Source organism: Coptis chinensis, chromosome 5, assembly GCF_015680905.1.
Source record: "Coptis chinensis isolate HL-2020 chromosome 5, ASM1568090v1, whole genome shotgun sequence".
NCBI lineage: Eukaryota > Viridiplantae > Streptophyta > Magnoliopsida > Ranunculales > Ranunculaceae > Coptis > Coptis chinensis.
Genome location: NC_141460.1, coordinates 6,013,849 through 6,031,335, shown reverse-complemented (window position 1 = coordinate 6,031,335; position 17,487 = coordinate 6,013,849). Strand labels below are relative to the sequence as shown.

Here is a 17,487-nt window from a genome sequence, read left to right as displayed (position 1 = left end):
GTCCACGACACTACCACAATCAATTAACACCCTCTTGACCATGTAATTACCCATCACTATTGTGATAACCAACGTGTCTTTGTGGGGGGAATCGACAACTTTGAGATCCGCGTTTGTGAATACAATCCGATCCCCTCCCTCCGCCGACCATGACCTGGGTCGCGGAACTCCTGTTACTTCATTGACCTGTCGAATACTTGCGGTTCTCTTTATCTTCTCTCGATAGGCGTTGTGACTCAGAACCTCCCCGCTGAAAATCACATTAATGGTTCCCAGTATCCTACCCTGAGTCGGTACCTGCTCCTCATTTGGGGAACCCGCAATAAACTCTCTCATCATTCCCTTCTCTACCAGCCTCTGAATCAACAATTTTAACGCATAGCAGTCATTAGTCTCATGATTTCGTACCTGGTGATATACACAATATGGCTTGTTCGGCACCTCTATCGGTGTGCTTCGCAATCTTTCATATCCCTGAAGATTTTTGATCAATGACAAGATCTCACTCACTGGCCTATTCAACGGCGTCTGTTCCAGTTCGCGGTATGACTTTTTCTCCCTATTCTCCCTCCTAACTCCCTCCCTACTTTTTTCTAGCCGCGACGAGTATCCGTGATACCCTCCATTCCCTCTATCTGACGTCTTCGTTTTCTGGTTATCCCTGCATTTTTCTAAAGATAATACTGCCTTCTCTGATTTTCTGGAATCCTTCTGCATTGTGTCCTCATACCTTATGTATTTTTCCACTTGGGGATACAACTCATGCAGAGTCGCGATCTCATTCTTAGCCACGGATTGATGTACTCCCGTTCCTGGTCGCATACCTTTTTCAAATCCTATTACCGCAGTCCTTTCATCCATGTTCTCTACCTTCAATGTCTCGGCTTTGAATCGGCACAGATAATCCCTAACTGATTCTGCGGATTTTTGCCTAACGTTGAATAAAGCCGCGATGTCCACCACCCGCCTTTTCTGATGTTTGAAATGGTCTATGAACGCCTGCTCCAACTCCTGAAAACTATTTATGCTCCTTGACGACAATCGGTATTACCAGTCTGACGCCCCCCCGTTTAAGGCTAGCTTGGATCATCATGCACCGCAACCCATCATACCCCTGCAGCCCATCGTACCGAGCTTCTTGCCAGAGAGGCATCTATTGTCAAAAATGGTGAATGTGATCCGCAGGGTCTCCTTTGCCGTCATACCTTTCGACCGGGGTTGGTTGAAACGCTTTGGCACCTCTAAAGCCCATATGGTATCCGCTAACGGGTTCCGGTTCAGACCAGCCACCACCTAGCTAGCCGCTCCTACTTGGACTTTCGCCTGCTGAAAGTTCGCCTTACAATCATTGTTTATCATCTCCTGAATTTGCTCCATCGTAAGGCCGGTCACCGAGTTGTCAACAAGGTCTGGCACCTTTTATTCATTACCAGACTCCTCGCTTTCTTCCTCTCTCGCCTCCTCCTCCACCGCTTCTCTTTCTCTTCTGAGTGCGTCATTCTCCTCTCTCAATCTCACCATCTCTTCTTGCATAAGTCGTGTCTCTTATGACGCTGAACCCGCGGCTGTCTCCTCTGCTTGATTTGCTCCTTCATCGCTTACTACCTTCGCCTCAGGCTCCTACACTATCACCTTTCTCGGTCTGCCTACCCCTCTCTTCACTACTGTTGCCATCTTTAAGTTGCTTTGATCTTTCCCCACAGATGGCTCCAAATGTTATATCTTACTTACTTCTACACTCTTTTCTCTCTTTCTATTTCTCTAGGTCTATCCTCCTCCTAATTGTGAAAAAACCTCCCTTTCTCACGCTCCCATTTCATCCCAGTCATCCATCTGTCCCTCCATCTCTCGGTCTTTTTTTCCCCACGTGTAGGGTTCCCGTACTGTACCTATGAGTCCACGGTCCGATCCTGTACACCGCACCTTCACAGCGTATTTTACTTCGGGTTCATCCCACCAATGATTTCCCATACCCCGGATCCTACCACCACAGGTTGTTTGTAAGTTTTAAGGCATACAACTCGGATATTTAGAAATACAGTGCATATTTGTAGAATGAACGATCTCAACTATCCCATTAAGAAATGGAAATCCAACAATACCAATATCTTACTAATTAATGGTTCGACTAATGCTACTGCAACACAGAGTCATCACCCTATTTTCTAGCTACACTGCCACATCAAAGCACAGAGTATCTTGCAAAACTATCAGCTACTAGTCAAACTAAGAAGTGTTTGATTTTTGCAGTTGAACTACTGAAAAATTTAAATCCTAAATATTGAAAATCCCCACCAAGGAGAATGGGAGGAATTGAGCATTGATCTGGAAAAAACTTCAGGGCCAACGGAAATGTTGTTCTGAAAGTGAAGACGCAACAGCCAGAGCCACCATGAACTAATGACGTACCCTAATTGATTCTTCCTCGAACTTTTTATGCCGCACCTCTGGGGCAGCAGCAGCACGGCTCTGAGACATGCTATTCAGAGTCTTCATAAACTTCTTCATCAGATAGCTCATCAAATGACCTCATATCAAGCTGGTAACGGAGGATGCCTCCAATTCCACCAAACCCTCTGCAAAACTGAGAACCCTCTTGGGACTTGTTGGTGACAAACTCAAGTTTGCACCGAAACTTCCGGTACTCGTTCGCAAACCACTCTAGAAGAGAAGTCTTCTCCTGAATTTCTAAGACTGAAGAGGTGGCAGAATCGTGGAAGTTCCTCTGATCGGCCTCTTGTTCTTTGTTAAAGTGTTTTATGATCGTCTCACCTGTAACATTGTTCTTCAGCAAGTACCGGTTTATATCAAGATTTTCTCAGACAATAAGCACCTCCACTGCACCCACTTCCAGCGCTCTCAGAGTATCGTCAATGCCAAAAACATACTTACCAGTGTCCTGACTTACTTCCTCAAAGTACTTCCCAATTAAACGCATCTCCTGAACAAACTTATCATTAGACAAAATCTCAGCGGACAACTTAATGGCCTGATTGAAACCATTCTCACCTCCATAAGAAACATCAACAACATTCAGTATTTTAGCTTGTAGACGGGGATCAAATATATTAGACTGTCCTAACTCAGTTTTAAGGTCCGCAGATCCAGCAAGAATCAGCCCCGAAACATTGGGCTGGCTAGTGGAAGTATTGATGTATAACTGTGTTGCCAGCTCAGCTGTCTTCCTCACGTAGTTGTGACGGCTCTCCTCCCGAAGCCTACCAAACCTCGCAGCAGACTGGCCTCCTCTTCCGTGTTTCTTGGGGAGATCGACAGTGAACTTATGGAGAATTTCACGAGTATTGCCACTTAATGTGCCGAAAAGAGTTCCATGTCCGTCCATGACTATGAAGCCAAACTTCTCGTCAGATTCCAATAGTCATTTTAGAGCCTCTATGTGGAACTTGTTATCACAAAGGTATAGTGATGCATTAATAGGCCTGAAAGGCTCATAGTCAATTGTAACCTTCTTCTCTTTGCCATCTTCAGTCACAATGGTTCCGGTGTATAGAACCAAACCATTGGTAGGAACCTTGCTGTAAAGCTTCAGCCTCTGCTGAGCAGATGTAATGGCACCCAACACAGATTGCCGATTAACCTTTCTTTTGATGTTTGAAGCAGTACCAATTTCATCGCCCAGCAGCTTAGTTACTCGAGCTATCTGATCACGTGGAGGCATGATAAGAGAAATCATGCTAGTACCATTACCTCTGGCAAATTCCAGGGCTTTGATCAATTTCTTGATCTTCCATATCTCAATGCTCTTGTCAGTATCGTGACCATCTGACATTGTGAGAGGCTCAGCAAAATTTAATGCACAAGGAAAAAACTAATCCACCAACCTGCAAAAAAAACAAGAACATTTAAAAACGAACTATAATCACTGCAGGCAATTTTTTTTTTATAGTAACACTGCAGCAATTACATACATGTAATGGTGACACTATCAACTTCAACATGCAACAAATTTAAACACGCAACAAACACAAGTATATATGTGAACACAATAACAATGCTGAAGATAGTATACACAGACTTTCTCTTAAACGGACATGTTCGTGGAGCAGCTTATATAGTGTATAGTGTACACTATATAAGCTGCTCAAGACACTATATAACATGTCTGTAAACGGACAGTCCGTTGAAGAGAAAGCTTGGTAATACATGAATACAGATTTGTTTAAGTATATCTTGGTTAGCACTAGTAAATATTGACCAAACGGAGTGCACCTTCTCTTCTACACTGCTTCTCATCTTTATTGCTTGCTAATAAAATCCATCAACTAAAATTAAAATAATATATGGAAATAACAAGTGTCTTTAGAACATAATGGTGGTGGAAGTACTGGAAAAACAAATAGGTATCTAGCTCTATCATCAAATCAGTTAACTATCAGGTTCCAGGAAAAGAGATGTAGGGCCTATAATTGCTAAGATCACAGAATTTATATTTTGGACATATTTAACCATGGACCACAACTACATGAGAACAAAAGTGGGGACCAAAGTTTAAAAGTCCCTAGTTATGTTAGGGCATTCCCAATGTGAGTGGATTTCCCCTTCCCCCCCTCTTATCACCTCTACCTAGGCAGTTTTTCCCCTTTTTTTCACCGTTTTGGTGAAAAGCAAGGTGAAGCTACGCAATGCAAAGGTGAAAAAAAAATCTCGGACGGGATGTTGGATTCCGTCTGGAGGCTTTTTGATCGAGACGGAATGTAACATCCCGTCTGGTATTTTATAATGAGACGGAATGTAACATCCCGTCTGGTAAGTCAAATATCATAACGCGAAACAAGCCCATTTTCACTTTCTTCCAGCGCCTCCATTCCGATTTTCTTGCCGCCATCACCAATTTTTTTTTCAATTTCTTCAATTCCTAATAACTTCTCCACCCCCCAATGATTCCCCACCAACCTCACCACATGAAGAGCGTAGTACATGGTTTGGAAGTTATAAAATATCCAAAAAAAGGGACAAAAATGATCGTCGTCAAGAACGCAAAATGTGGGCGAGGAGGACGAAATTGAACTTGGGTTTAATTTTCCACCGCGTTGTGAAATCGAGGAACACCCACCATTAGCGTCAACATCGGTCCAACACGTAGCAAATCGAGCGGCGGAGTCTCAAGTAAGTTTTTTTTTTTTTTTTTTTTTTAATGTTAATTATTATTTTTTATGTTAGTTTATATCAAGTTTGTTGTTGTGTAATTAGTTTGAATTTGTTGCATTGCATTGTGTTAAAAAAATTGAGTTGAAATTATATCATATTGAATAGTTTGTTGTATTGCGTGTAATATGAATATAGGAAGTACACTTATGGAAAGTGCGTTGTGCACTTTCAAATGCTGTGTCATGGTGGCGTTGTTTGAAATAAAAAACGGATCCTAATTTTGTCACGGTTACCAACATTATAGCCGCTATACCATTTGGGAACTTTTTGAATTCAAATTTGGGACAAAATGATCAAGCATTGTTGTTTGGGATAGTTGAGCGGTGGTGGAAATCTACCCACACATTCCATTTCCCATGGGGTGAGTTTGGGATTACCCTTCTTGATTTCACAATGCTCACGGGTATCCCAATTGGTTATGGAGATGTCGTTTCTTTTGATGAAAATTTGGAGGTTTTTATTACGGCAATGAGTTTCTTTGAAGATTTTGATTTGGTAGAAGATGATGAGAAAGACGGGTTCTTGAGATTATCGGCTGAGTAGTTTAAGGGATGAGCTATAAATATGAGTTGGTTTATTTCGAGATACTTGAATAGGCTAAAGGAGAAGCCGAAAGACTATCATATTGGTGAGAAGTCGATCCAAGAATATGTACGTGGCTTCCTCTTCTACTTTGTTGCTGGGCGGTATTATTTAGATACGCTGATAGTTTTTTACGTATCAGGTGGATGGTCGCTGTCTGAAACGTAGAGAGGATGTGGAATTATAACTGACCGGACTAGCCGTTAGGACTCCGGACGGGATGTTAGATTCTGTCTAGAAAAAAAAAAAAAGAGACGGGATGTTGGATTTCGTCTGTTGAGTTTTGTAATCTAGACGGAATCCAACATCCCGTCCGAAGATATCAAGTCAGTCACTATCTCGGTTGAAGGTTTCACCTTGGTTTCAACTTGGCAAAATAGTCACTAGTTATTCACCTTTGCATTGGGCACTGATTTTCCACAAAATAGAGGTGACTATTTTCACAAACCCCCCATTTTCACCTGCATTGGGAATGCTCTTACTTCTTGATTTAAACAGGACAAGAAAGCAATAATAGTAGAGAAAGAATAATATTGAAAAAACTATAAACAGATTAATTAGATCAAATTAAATAGAAAAGAAGAAAATTAGGGCTTACTGTTACGAGGAGAAATCTTTGATGCGGAAGTCGGAAGGTACATGTAATGAGACGTGAAAACCAGTAAGAGTTTGAGGAGTTGTAAGTTTCTTTATATGAACCGATAGAAGACGTGTATAACAAGGAATCTGCTAATAAATTCCTAATATATATATAAAGCTTGAGCATATTCTCTCTCCTCACCATATCGCTCTATTTTGCACCCCGAGCAATATAATTGGCTCCTACAAAATTGGATGTAATAATAATTAGTGATATCTCCTCAAATTTGTTTAAATCTCCTAATAATATATATATATATATAAAGCTCGAGTATATTCTCTCTCCTCACCATATCGCTCTATTTTGTACCCCGAGCAATATGATTGGCTCCTACAAAATCGGATGTAATAATAATTAGTGATACCTCCCCAAATTTGTTTAAATCTCCCTAATCTATTCTTGTATTATTATGACCTCCTCAAATTCTAATTTTATAAACAAATAATAATAAAAAAAAGCAAAACAAAATAACCAAAAAAACCTAAACCAACAAATTGCATCCTTTGTAATTATGAACAAAGCCCTTTCTTTAAATATATAAAAAAACCCACAAAGCCCTTTCTTTTCAATCGCTCGGTACCCTTGAACAAGGTGAACCCTTGGAAACTCCTATACTTGACATTGAAGACAACACTGTCATAGATGTAGAATTGCAATATGATGTGGAACAACATAATCATCAAGTACAAGAAGATGATCTAGCAGACCACCCAAGTGAGGATGAAAAGAAAGAGGATTCTTCTCTGAGTCGCTTAAAGGTGGGCTATATATAAAAATATGGCAATAGAGCTTCCAGGCGTGTCCAACTTTTGCTGTTTTTGTTGAAAAGTAATATAAAAAAGAAAAGGAATTGGTACAGAAGAGAATTTGGCGTTCATCCTCAGGTAAATATCTTGAAGGGAGTTCTGTTTCTTAGTTTCAAGATTTGCACTATTTGCTTCAAGTTTTAGATTATGGAAAAGCTCAAGTCAAGTTCCGGCCCTTTTATCATCTCCTGGTAGCATTTGCAACCTACTAGCCGCTTTACAAAGATCGATTTCAAATGGCGAAGATGCACAATCTTTGGTATACACTCTTACATGGATAGTTCTTTGGAGTTTTCATATCTTTTGGTCTTCAGCGGCTTGCTTCATCACCTCGGAAAAGTATGTAATATCATCTTTACTAAAATACGTGTATTAATTGTAATCAAGCACTTCTTCATGTTCAGCAACATAAAAAAGATTTGCTGTTCCTTTCTCTCTCGAAATTTACTATATATTTTTTAACATATACTAAAGCACTACACCTTATGGAATGGGCTGCGACTTTTATATTCGGGTACTGGTCCCGAGTACTGTGCAAAGAAGGTACTACATTAATCTTCCAGGGATCTATTCAATTGCTATCGCTTGAAGCACTGCATCAGCTACACATTTTCATCTTCGTGTTGGCAGTTGTCCATGTGATATTTTGCGCGACAATGATGGTTCTTGGAGGGTTGAAGGTAATGTAGTGTCTTTGCAGTACCTATCATAGATATGTTATATATCCATCATTGACCCACAGCGTCAAGCCAGTCAAAAACTCATAGCAATCTTCATTATATATAGATACGCGAATGGAAAAAGTGGGAGGAATCAATCGCACCACCCACGGTTCGAGAACCGGTGAAAGTAACTGATTGCCAAGTGCCCAAGTATCTATTTTTGGGTCTTCAGCAATATTATTTCGGATAAGAAATGCATGTCTTCCTCAGTGGGCACTGAGTAACATTGTACAACAAAACATCCAATGCACCACTGGAGTGCTAACAACTTTTTTTTTTCGATCTACAACTCCCGGGTCGGTAAAACCAAAGACACATGCTCACCGTCACTCGAAGTTTTTTTCAGCGTCGCAAAGATGGGATATTGGAGAAAATCGGTTTTTATAACCTGGATTGTGAGTAGAAGTATTTGTTTTTTGTGATGCTGTAAATTTTCATACAAATCCTAATGATTAGTTTGAAGATCACTACGACCAATACAGAAAAGCCTTCATTGAATATATCACTGCGAAGGTTTTGCCATATATCCCAGAAACACACAGTGAACACATGTTGCATTATTGAAGAACGTTTTGGATATCTTCATTGAACTTGGGATGGGGCTAATGGATATATTGCTATGCAAACGACTTTGAAGCAACCTTTCTTGCTAATACTTCTACTAATTATGATGGGAAAGGCACTAAGTGGATTGAAGAAGATTCCTGTGCAGAGTACTGAGTACATGTTGAAGATTCAAATGTGTTTGAGACAAGAGAAGGACAGGGTTTCTCATTACTTGCATTCTAGCAGCGGAAAGAACCTCGATCATACTCTACCTTCAGCTGTGCTTCTTTTCGTTAGTCTGATCAACTTTCATGATCCCAGCCCAGCTTGAAGCCTTCTGTTATAAGCTCTTCCCCATATACGGGTATTTAAAACCTCAATCTCAATTGGGTATGTTTTTTATATTAGAATTTCTTGGTTTTGTATTCCTTCACTTAACTTTAGAGTTCTAAATTATTTTGTTGCACCCAATTGATTTGCTACATGTTTGATTCTTTATTTGACTTTGTGTTTGAAAATTTGAAGTTCTAAAATCTAATTACTAATAAATTAGTTTGACGGTTAATAGTTGCGCCGGAGTTTTAAATTTTGTGTAATCATACCATAAAGGCAAAAACCCATAGATAATCGTGTGGTTAGTATCTTGACCAAAAGATTTTGATCATACTATTGTCTGTTTGAGTACTAATTAGTTGCCCATCGATGCTACAAAACATATATTGAGTTTGGATTTGGTTTTTATTCTACTAAGTTGTTATTTTTTAAACTTCTGCATTCTTTTACCAATGATTTGTGAGGAATAGGTGCTTCACATGTACGACATGGACTTGATTGATTATTTGACATCACCTGTGTAACAACTTCTCTCGGCTGTTCAACAGGACGTTTGGGATCCAATTGATTGAAACAACAGTTGAGGTACTTTATCAGTTTTTTGTGGTTTACCTTATATTGGTTAAGATTAGTTGGAACTTTTTTAGTGATCAAGATGTAATATTGGTACCTCAACTGTGTTATATATCCAAACCATTTTATAACGAGAAAAATATATAAAAAACCAAGTTTAGCCATTTGCAAATAAATGTTCAAGAGATTGGCTTTTCATTTTTCATTCGGTAGATAGCAACAGATGGTTGTCATTACAATACAATGGAAGTCAAAGACGTTGGTAGCGAAAGACACACATTTACTTAAGATCATCTTTGTAGGTATGAGCAATGTTACAAATTTGTATGTTGATTGTTGATTTTGCCTTAATTTATGTTTTGATGCAAAATGAAGTTGGTATGCACCTTTGGTTTGGTGGGGTGAGATAAATTACCTAAAATCATGTTTCTTCTTTTTGTTGACTCCCCCATCCTCTTCATCAGCAATTCTTATTTTTCGAAGTCTCACATTTAGTTCAAAGGTTCGTTCAGCAACCTTGGGCTATTTCTTATCTTCTCATCTTTTAATATATTTGTTTCGGGATTTTTTTATTGTTCTCTGAAATATTTTCACGGGGTTTTGAGTTCTCTAAGAGTGTGATTTGAGGATTTCTTTGCAATTTTTAGAGCCAAGTTGTGTGTTTTTTGATATTTTGGATCTTTATGATATTGAGTTTTTAGGAATTGCAATGGGAATTTGCGTTGCTTCAATGTACAACTAAAGGTATCATCCACATCATTCTCTTCTTTTAACGTTAATATAGCTTAGTGTTAACGATAAGGTAGCTTACTACCGTAAATCCCATATATTGTCTAATGTATCAAAAAACAGAATGCTCTCAAATAAAGAACTTTAAACAATATCATATTGGATTTACAGTTAAATTGTTCGTTTTGGATAACTCAAGTTGTTTGAGTGGTAAATGAATACACTCATTTCCACTTTTGTTTTGCATTTGTTTCATAGGCCAGTTCTATTAATTAGTTGCACTGATTATATTGAAGCAAAACATAATTGATAACAGGATTTAGGATAAAATTGTCAATTAGAAAATAATGTTGTCTCTGTTCTCAAATTTAAACGTAGCCATTAATGAATAGAAACTTTTTTTTTGAGGTTTCGACGATATTTGTTATATGACAGTGGAGTTCCAAATGCAGGTAGTTGCATGAAATAAAAGTTTACCACACTAATCGATTTAATATATTATGAGAGAGTTCTTACTTCTTAGGCTTGGGATTTCATTAATGGATGTGAAGAAGTAGGATGTAACATTCATTTTCCAACAGCTAAAAATATATTGGTAAATAGAGGAGCAATTTGCAAAAGGACGCAAGACCTATGCTTTTTAATTATGACTTATGAAGATTGACTATACTTGAAATTAAACAATATATATCTTCCACCTTTGCATTTTTACGTCAGCTCTTTTGGAGGTGCTGCAATGTTTAAGGTAGTCAATAAAATAGGAATTGAGGTCAGAGTAGTGAGATTGTATGAACATATATGTTGTTTAACTCACGCACATACACCTAATATGGTACTACTTTCGTTTTTGTCCATATTTTCAGCTAATTTGTTGCGTGATTATACATATTTTCTTAATTTGTTCATGACAGACTATTTTCAAGTATTTTTTTCATCTATACAAGATGTTGTCAACAAAATTTGAACCAGTTAAAAAAAACGTTACATAAAAAACGGTTTAGCATAATTGGGACTTCCGTTCTTAGGATGGGTTTAGTATAAGTTAGATTCAAATTAAATGGTCTGTTTTCTAATTGATCCTCCAGGATTTAATTTATACAAAATTCCTATTGATCTGTCAAATAAATCAGGATTCAAAGTAGTAGCAAAATCAATCAGAGACATACGAGACAAAGCATTGACATCACAGTCATCACAAGTAAGGACAATTTTTCTTTTGTCTCACTATCAGTTTGGTTTCTCATCTTCTTTTTCATCAGCATTTACTCATTTGTAATTTTTATATGAAACAACTATTAATATATGCAGGTTTGCAACTCTTGCTATGGTAGTTGTTTGTATATAGGTTTGCAAGCATTGCTCCTATGCATTTCACTCTAATCTGGTATAAATTTTTTTCGGGTTATTTAGCTTTTGGGCCCAATTATAATTGGATAATTTGCGTTTGGTCACCAATTGATCGTTTATTAGACATTGGGCTAAAATTGACGGTGATCCGTCTATGATTCTGTGTTTTCCGTGACTTGACTGTTGGGCCCAAAAACAACTTTTCTGTAATGCCTAAAACACCCTTGCACGTGTTTATCTTGAGACTTTTCAAATATCATCAAAATAACGATAAGATCTGAGATATAATCTAACGGTCCCAATTAAATAGCCGTTAGAAGTCGGTTTCTTCACTCATCTTCACTCTATATATTGTGAGGAAGTCCCACCATGAGAGCCTCCATTAGCAGTTGTCCAATTTACAACTTTTTCAATTTTGACAACGAACAATGGGTGGAAGTTGTGAAATTGTTTTTGTCTCTTCTCCAAAGGTATGTTTCACACCTCTTGACATGTTAGAGCTTTAACTTTTATAATGGCAGTTCGTTGGCCCAAACGCAAAATAAACTATATTTATTAGGACTAATCCTAATATGGTAGATAAATTTGGCACTAACCACTAATATAAGCATCTAGTTTTTTTTTTGCAGGTCTGCCAGTTTTGTAAGGAAAAAGGACATTATGCTTCAACATGCTCTTACATAGGTTTTCACTGTCCTAAAGCATATTGTTGTGGTTTTATGCGTGTGGTTATAGAGTACAATGAGACTAGAACCCTAGAGAAAAAGTTTCTTAGGTGCTCAAGGAATGGTTGTAGTGTTGTGCAGGAGATTTACTCAAACAAAGAGGTGATTACACAAGTCTGTCAACTATGCAAGGAAGAATCTCCTATCTGCAGGGGTTGTCTCCTATGTGAACAATGTCATCTACTTACTAGTGCAGATGGTGTGACTGACTGTGTGTGAGTACTGTGAGAGAGTGTGAGAGACTGAGAGGATGTAATCAGTACTCTTAGGGGTGACTTCGGATCGGATTAACCTCCTTCGGAATTTTTCCGAATATTTTTCAGAACCTAATATACTAGCCAAATCCGATCCAATTTTTTTTCGGATTCAAAATATATTTCCAATTTCGGAACTTTCGGAAATTTCGGAATAACTCGGAAATTTCGGAATACTTGATAAATTTTCAAATCATTGTTGTTAATCTTGTTATGACAGACGTGGTGGGTGTGATGGTGCTATTCGTTTTTGGGACATATAATAAAGTCTTCGTGAGAGTCATCTGTGGCTCAATCCTGTGTAGAATTCTGAATTCATAATAAGAGAAAAAAACACAAAGGGGCATATATAGTATAAAGGGTCCTGTGTAGAATTCATAACAAGGGAAAAAACACAAAGGGGCATATAGTATAAACTATAAAGGGTCCTGTGCAGAATTCATAATAAGAGACCTTGAGCTACACGTAAAGTTGAAGTTAACCATTTAGAGAAAAAACCCATGCCTTTACATAACTTCAAAATACCAAAAATCCAAAAGCAATATCAAAATCCACCTGAACAATTTTGGATCAGTTTAATATCTACTATGGCAGTATGATATTGTACAAAAATTTAAAACCTATTCAGCCAATGCAACGTCTAAGAAACCATCACAAAATTACAATGTTTCATTAGCCAATGTATGATACTCCAATTCATTTACTCTTCCTATTTATCAAAAGCATCCAGCAGCTGTGCAACACCAATGACCTCCATAGCTATTACTCCTATTAGTGTAACACTTGAAGTCCTGAACACACAAAATTTGTATAAGAATCTACAAACCAAACAAATCTGGATGTTGAACTTAAAATAAAAAACTATACAAAGTAAATATAGAGATTAAATAAATGAGTTATAAAACTTACAATTAAGATGATGATCGCCCCTTCCAAAATATAATCAAGTAGTTGATCCAATTAACAAAGATCCCAATTCATGCAAAACAACTATAATGAGTTAATAACAAAGCAAAACACATAATAAGTTTTAGTAAACAATAATAGAACAAGAACAAAAACCGAAATCAGGTTGAGCACAATATACCTTCCTCAATTTGTTCAAGTGCAGCAAGATTTTCTTCAACCTCAATTGATGACAATGAGGTTCTTAGCCAATCTTGAGCACACACCAAACTTTCCACAACTTTTGGAGTCAAAGAGCTTCGAAATGGATCTAGAATTCGGCCGGCAGTGCTAAAAGCACATTCGGAAGCAACCGATGTTATAGGAATGGTTAAAATATCACGTGCCAACATAGCAAGTGTATGATAAGTTGGAACCATCTCTTTCCACCAAGCTAATACATTAAAAACATTTTCATCCCCTTCTACAACACTATCATCCAAGAACTTATCCAAATCATTTAAACCTATATTAGCATCCTTCTTCTTCAAATGGCCCTTAAACACATCTTTAGACAAGAGACGCTTATTCACCTTCCCAATCAGATTACTCCCCTCATCATTTAAAATGCTAGATGATTCAATTTCTTCATTTGAAACATATTCTAGTTTATAATGGTTATAAAGACGAGTCATCAAAGATTTTAACTCATCACGGAATGTCTCCACCAATTTCTTCCTTGCATCATCATCATCATGACCAATTCTTACTAAATAAGTGTCATACCAAAACTCCACATATTGCATTTTATACCGTGGATCCAAAACTATTGCAACAATCAAAATCTGATTTAGAGTTTCAAACTTGCAATACTTATCAAACTTTAAATTCATTTTCCTAGCCATATCACAAAAAAACACATCATCACTAGCTAAATGATCCATGATCAGATCTTTAACTTGTGTTAACTCATCAAAATACGTATTAGAAGTAATATATTTGGAACCGGAAATACGTTTTGTTAGATCATAAAATTCTTCTAAGAAAGCATGCAAAGCCTTTAGTTTCATCCAATCAATATCCCCCATTACACCCTGCTTATTTACATTACAATCAAACCTATAATTTGGATCACACTCATCATACTTATCGAAGACCTTCTCAAAATCCATTGCGGCATTTATCATTAAATAGGTTGAATTCCATCTTGTTTTGACATCTAAACACAATGACTTTTTAGAAGCAACCATCTCCTCCACACAACACTGTTTAAACACTTGCAAGCATGAAGGACTACTCCTCACATACTTGACACTTCGACGAAGGCGTATGATTGTATCTTGAACCTCCGCAATTCCATCACCAACAACAAGATTAATAACATGCGCAAAACATCTCACATGAAAAGAACTCACCACCAAGCAAAGAACCCATTTCTCTGTTCAATCTTCTTTTCAAGTCCTCAACACATGAATCATTATTTTTAGCATTATCAAGTGTGATGGTCATTAAATTTTTTATACCCCACTCTAATAGACACCCATCTATAGCCTTGGCAATGGCTTCACCAGTGTGTGGGTGTGGAAGCACTCGGAAATTGATAATCCTTTTGTGAAGCTTCCACTCCTTGTCGATAAAGTGAGGGGTTAAGACCATATACCCCAGATTTTGGATTGAAGTCCACAAATCTGTTGTAATGCATACCCTAGAAGGCACCAACTTCATACACTCTTTCAACTTGATTCCTTCTTCATAAAACAACTTTAAGCAATCCTTAGTTATGGTTGTTCTACCAACCACATGAAACTTAGGCTGAGCTTCTTCACAAAACAACCTAAACCCTTCATTTTCTACAAAACTAAACGGGAGTTCATCGACAATTACCATTACTGCAAGGGCTTTGCGACACTTTTCTTGGTCAAACCTCCAATTAGAAGGCTGACCTTGTTTAAAAGCAAGTGTTGTTTGAGTTTTGTCTCCTTCATAACCAGGAAACTCTCTACATTTCTTAAGATGATTCCATAATTTGTTGGTTCCATGAGATGAAGGTGCAGTAACTGGTTTATGACAATAGTTGCACATACCTGTGCCACTATATTTGTTGGTTCCCTCTGATAGCTGCTTAGCAAAGTGATTCCATACAGCAGAAGGTCCATGGTGTCCAACTAACCCAGACTTTGGACCTGTCTTCTGCTTCTTCTGACTTATAACTCCACTACTATGAATACTAGCTACTGGATCTGAGTTTTGCTTCTTCTGACTTATAACTTCATCACTACTAGCTACGGGAGTATTGTTCTCACCCATGGCTGACATATAAACCTGCACAAACATATATTATTTCAAACAATTAAACAATTAAACATTTAATTTATTTAATGTCTTCTATAACAAACACCGAACATCATTGTCGAACTAACATAAGATACATCATTGTACTTATTCGAACTATATAGAACTAATAATTATAGTTAAAATCGAATTCTTTTGGTTGGTTGGTGAGTTGAGTCCATCTCATGGCCCATGACCTCACAATAGCTAGAAACTAGAGCTATACAAACAAACTGAAAATTATCTCAGCTAGGATCATAATTCTGATGTATATAGGATGCCAAGGGTATCTATAATTCGAACAGATATATAATTCCATGCAAAAAAAGTACTAAGATTTAGATTCATTCTTCAACTCAGACACCACATCCTACTTCCGACTACATTGTGAACTCTATATATAGCTGTTCCATACACAAGTTGGCCTGTTCTAGCTTCCTTTTGAATCATAGCAATGGCTGTGCTTACGGTGGTAATGAAAAACTAGTTTTGATTATTAGCTTGTTAAGAAAAACTAGTTTTGATTATTTATGATTCAGGTACAAACAAACTAAAAAGTAGTTCTGACTTCTAACATTTTAAAAAATAAAGCTTTAGAATAAATAAACAAGCTTACTTTACTGAAGAACTGAAAAGAACGAGAGAACCTTGTTTTATTCAAAGTCATCAGTTACGGAATTACAAATAAACAAAGACCTTTTGTAATGAATAAACAAAGACCTTTATTTGTTTATTTGTAACAAATAAACAAAGAAATAAACGAAAATACCTTTTGTAATGAATACTGAAAGTCCGAAACTCGAGAAAGAGAACGAAATCAACTCATCAACAACAAATGGACAATAATATCACTGCCCAAAAAGATCAAAATGGGAAAATCATTAGAAAAGTTATTTTTTTTTTTCGATAAAGGACATTAAATATGTTACAAGATATAGAAAAACACATTACTTGATCATAATCTCTTTCTAACATGCAACAAATCTATTCTTGATAATTAGAAATCAGATTCTGACTTGGTGAGGGAGAGGAGTGGTGAGTGGGGAAGAATGGGGAAGTAGCGGCTAGGGTTATCACTTATCAGGTTATGTTTTTGTTTTGTTATGTTTTGTTTTAGAAAATGAATGAACGGTCGAGATTGACCAAATCTAATCAAGTGGATAGTGATATTTTCGGAATAAATTGGCAATAATTTCGGAAATTTCGGATCGGCTATATATCGGAAATTTCGGATCGGATATCGGATCGGATCGGTTTTTAGAGTTATATCCGAATCCGATCCGATTTTTTTTCGGAATTTTCGGAAATCGGAAAATCGGCCTATGAAAACTACACCCAGAGCCAGACCAATTTCGGGTCGGATTTCGGAAAAATCGGAAATTCGGCAAAAAGAGACACCCCTAAGTACTCTATATGAATAAACATAATATTCTACCAATAACAGTTATTATAAAACTTCAAAAAGTATGATAAGTCTTCATTCATTCATTCAAACAGAGACAAAGATGCGTAAGTTTGTAAACAACCAACAAAATACCACCAAAATGCTTCAACATTGCCATCAACAACAAATTCAACAGTTAGTCAGTATATCTCCACCATCAAAATAAAATGACAAACCAAAAACATGTCATTGCCTAATAAACAGAGTATCTCAATGAAGCAAGACATCCACTAATTGGGTTGGGATTGAGTAAGAGACTCACTGAACACAGGGCAAGGTGTTGATTGTCCTGGTGTGGAGGGTGGTTGTGAATCTTCACCTAACCACCAGCCCAAGCCTCTACCACCTCTGCTTGCAACACTTCTTGTACTATATCTTCTTGGGTTCTCAGCTCTACCACC

General features: G+C 37.3%; 1 protein-coding gene and 1 pseudogene across 1 annotated transcript; both read right to left on the bottom strand.

Annotated features, from left to right (window-relative positions):
• Positions 1-2,479: 2,479 nt before the first annotated feature.
• Positions 2,480-3,790, bottom strand: LOC147496411 (eukaryotic peptide chain release factor subunit 1-2 pseudogene; annotated as a pseudogene).
• Positions 3,791-12,910: 9,120 nt separating this feature from the next.
• Positions 12,911-15,635, bottom strand: LOC147496410 (zinc finger BED domain-containing protein RICESLEEPER 3-like). Its single transcript, XM_086562458.1, has 3 exons — positions 13,514-15,635; positions 13,336-13,416; positions 12,911-13,217 (listed from the first exon to the last, which is right to left on the bottom strand). Exons 1-2 carry the CDS (start codon positions 14,559-14,561, stop codon positions 13,370-13,372), a joined length of 1,095 nt encoding a protein of 364 aa, XP_086418584.1. The 5' UTR covers positions 14,562-15,635; the 3' UTR covers positions 12,911-13,217; positions 13,336-13,369.
• Between the last annotated feature and the right edge of the window lie 1,852 nt (positions 15,636-17,487).

Excerpts from the sequence above, each read along its gene's own strand:
- LOC147496410 (XM_086562458.1), bottom strand. The coding sequence starts at position 14,561 with ATGGTTGCTTCTAAAAAGTCATTGTGTTTAGATGTCAAAACAAGATGG. Across the intron at positions 13,417-13,513 it reads ACTTGAACAAATTGAGGAAG|TTGTTTTGCATGAATTGGGA; the intron begins GTATATTGTGCT and ends AACTCATTATAG.